The 3,049-nt window shown below is 42.1% G+C and overlaps 1 protein-coding gene across 1 annotated transcript in view; it reads right to left on the bottom strand.

Moving 5' to 3' along the window:
- Positions 1-1,496, bottom strand: part of Mep1b (meprin A subunit beta) — a 21,154-nt gene extending 19,658 nt beyond the window's left edge. The window contains 2 exon segments of the mRNA XM_013349378.1: positions 688-751; positions 1,434-1,496. Of these exon segments, the coding sequence (XP_013204832.1) occupies positions 688-751; positions 1,434-1,496 (127 nt within the window).
- Positions 1,497-3,049: the final 1,553 nt, after the last annotated feature.

Here is a 3,049-nt window from a genome sequence, read left to right as displayed (position 1 = left end):
AGCACCTGGCTAAAATACATATATTTTCAAATGGATAGGAAACAAATTACAGAGTTACATACACAATGTGTAAATAAAAATTAAAACCAACATCAGAAATTTATTTTGGGGGTGGGTTATGCACAGGGGCATGTGAGGGGGTGTTTATAATGGCCAGAAATCATCCACAGGTGTTATTCCTCAGGAGCCAACTGCCTTACTTCTGACACAGAGTCTCTCACTGGCCCATAGCTCATCAACTAGGCTAGGATGTCTCATCAACCGGCCCCCGGAAGCCCCACATCTTGGTCCCCCCAGCATTGGCATGAGAAGCACATGTCATCATAGCTGGCCTTTTATATGTGTCCTGAGAGTCAAACCGAAGTCCTCTTGCCTGCAGTGGCAAGCAGTTTACTGAAGGCTGTCTCCCGCAGGCCCTCTGAGAAATTTCATAATCGATTATTCCATTATCTTAACCAAGGAAGAAGTCAGCAGAACTGGTAGACAGTCTGTGTGAGTTATGCCTTGGTTCTCTAAGCTAAGTCAATTTAGTTTACCCTCCTAGGTCTCAAATGATATGTGTGAGGTGGTCACCACGTGATTTGGATGAGTGTCGTAAGCTATATTATGCCATACAAAAACACGCTGTAAAAATTTAATGTGTGTCACCCAAATGTAAAGATCAGTTGCATCCAAATTCAAACTAACAGCTAAAGTAAAGAATCCTCCGAAATGCTCCACAAGACATGGGGATGAAATGCTCAGATGGCTTCTGTCATGTCGACAGCAAACACCCTAGTTTTCTCATACAGGATCACACACACACAGTCACAGATCATCCCGGCACATGTGCAGAAAGATTTCCGAGAAGCTACTGAGCTGCAGTCAAACATGGTAAAACAGCACCTCAGACCTTAATTCTCCGTTCATATCTGTACACCATCAGCTCAGTGTGATGTATTTTAGGTCCAATTAAAGGGTTTCCTCAGCCATTAGAAATTCTGTCTAAGACCTTGCACTAGCTTGGGGTACAAACTGCCCATCAGTGAGGGAAGATTAGTTTAGACCCACAAAGGTGCAGAAGGGAAATTCCATATTAAACTTGGAAGTGTGGACATTGCCTCTGACATTTCTCAGTCTTCTCTTATGTCCTTACTCTAATGGCAATCAGTGTGCCACTCAGCAACAGCAATGGCTTTCAAAAGTCACATTTTCTGTCTTAGCAAAAGAAACCTGTCACACAACAGAGAAACTGAAAGGAAAATACAATTATCTCTCCCAATCTCCAGACCTCTCTACCGGAGTGACTTCTTATATCCAATACTCTGCCATCCCATGTCCACCAGCAAGAAATGCTCATTTAAGATAAAAATTTTTAAATACATAAAACAAAGCCTGAGCAAATGATTATCATTAAATGATTAATATCAATGGGCCCCCAATTGTTTTCTTACCAAGCCAGAAACCAGGAGAAATGTGGCACAAACCAGGAACCAAGGCCGATGCCAGGCATCCATACTGTGACTTCAAATGAATGTTGTAAATTATGACAGTCGCCAGCAGAACTGACTTTTAAAGAGTAAACATAATGACTCCTGGCCTTTGGTCTTTATGTTAATGGCTCATCTCTCAATTAATCTTGCTGCTGTAGTAACTTCCAACTCAGCAAGTAAAGTCCAGAGTCATGAACGCATCTCATTTTTTCCTCTCTTTTCTGTGCCAACAATGAATTGCTAAAACCTGTCACTAGAATATATTCTCTAATGTATACAGACTGTTCCCCAACAATGCTGAATAGCACTTGAACAAACAGAAACATATGCAAGCACACACACATGCAAGGTCGGAGGTGTGGGTCAGTTGGTAGAACGCTTGTCCGGCATGCATGTGGCCCAGGGTTCACCCCAACCCCACATAGACCAGGCATGGTGGTGCACGCTTGTAAACTCAGCACTCAGTAGGTAAAGGCACGAGGTTTTGAAGTTCAAGATTATCTTGGCTACATAGTGAGTTTGAGGCCAGCCAGGAAAATAGCTAAATACATATATATACCAAGTTTATACTCTTGTTCAAATAATTAGCATTTATGAAGTATCTTCCATCCAGATAGCCTATGTTGCTTTGATGTAGCCAGTTCTGTCCACTGACTCTTATATGTCATTGACCTAATAAAACTTTTTTGACAGTCTATAACTTTATAAAGTCTAGGATCTATTGACATACCTAGAAATGAACATGTTTGGTATTCAGATATGAAATAGCAAAATAGTGAAGTGTCTCCGTCCTGAAGGTCCTCAAAGACAAACTGAGATGGGAATGGGCTGAGAGGATAGCTATGCTCACTGGTCTTCTAATAAAATGTTCCTAAGCTCTCTCAAGTCTTTGTCATAGTTTCTTTTCTCCCTGGAATAACCTCTACTCTCTGGAGACAACATAATTCAGTCCCCACGGTTTCATCTGCCTGATGCAGAGTAACAGTTTTGAAATATTATTTTCTATATATTTTTTCATTGCCTTTTCCTAGTTTGGTCTTTTTGTCCCATTCTGTGTTCATTGAAAGTCTACAAAAAGGTATGTGACCTCAACAAAGTGCCCAGGATGCTGCTTCTCTTGTGTGTGTGTGTGATGCACATGTTTGTGTGAGTATGTGATTATGTGCACGCAGAAGTGCTGTGTATTCTCAGGCCAGCTCTCATACAGCACAGAAGTAGGGAGCCGGAGGCTGATTCAAGTGTTGATGCCCCTCACTTTACTTTTTTGAGACAGGGTCTCTCACTGAACCTAGAGTTCATCAGTTTGACTAGCCTGACTAGACAGTGAGCTCTCAGAATCTGCCCACATCTGTCCCCTCAGCGCTGTGCTTACAGATGTGCACCATCATGCCTGACTTTTACATAGGTGCTGTGCATCCAAGTTCAGGTCCCTGTGTTTGCATAGTAAACTGACTGAGCCATTTCCCCAGCCCAGGAGGATATTTTTGAACCTGGGCAAGCCATCGCTACCCTCTGAGAGTAATACAAAGTTTAAATGAAAAACTTTAAACAACAAGTGTGGGCTTGGAGCAATGTGC

This window comes from Microtus ochrogaster, chromosome 18 (genome assembly GCF_000317375.1).
Source record: "Microtus ochrogaster isolate Prairie Vole_2 chromosome 18, MicOch1.0, whole genome shotgun sequence".
NCBI lineage: Eukaryota > Metazoa > Chordata > Mammalia > Rodentia > Cricetidae > Microtus > Microtus ochrogaster.
Note: the sequence above shows the minus strand (reverse complement) of the source record. Positions and strands in the feature narration are given on the sequence as shown.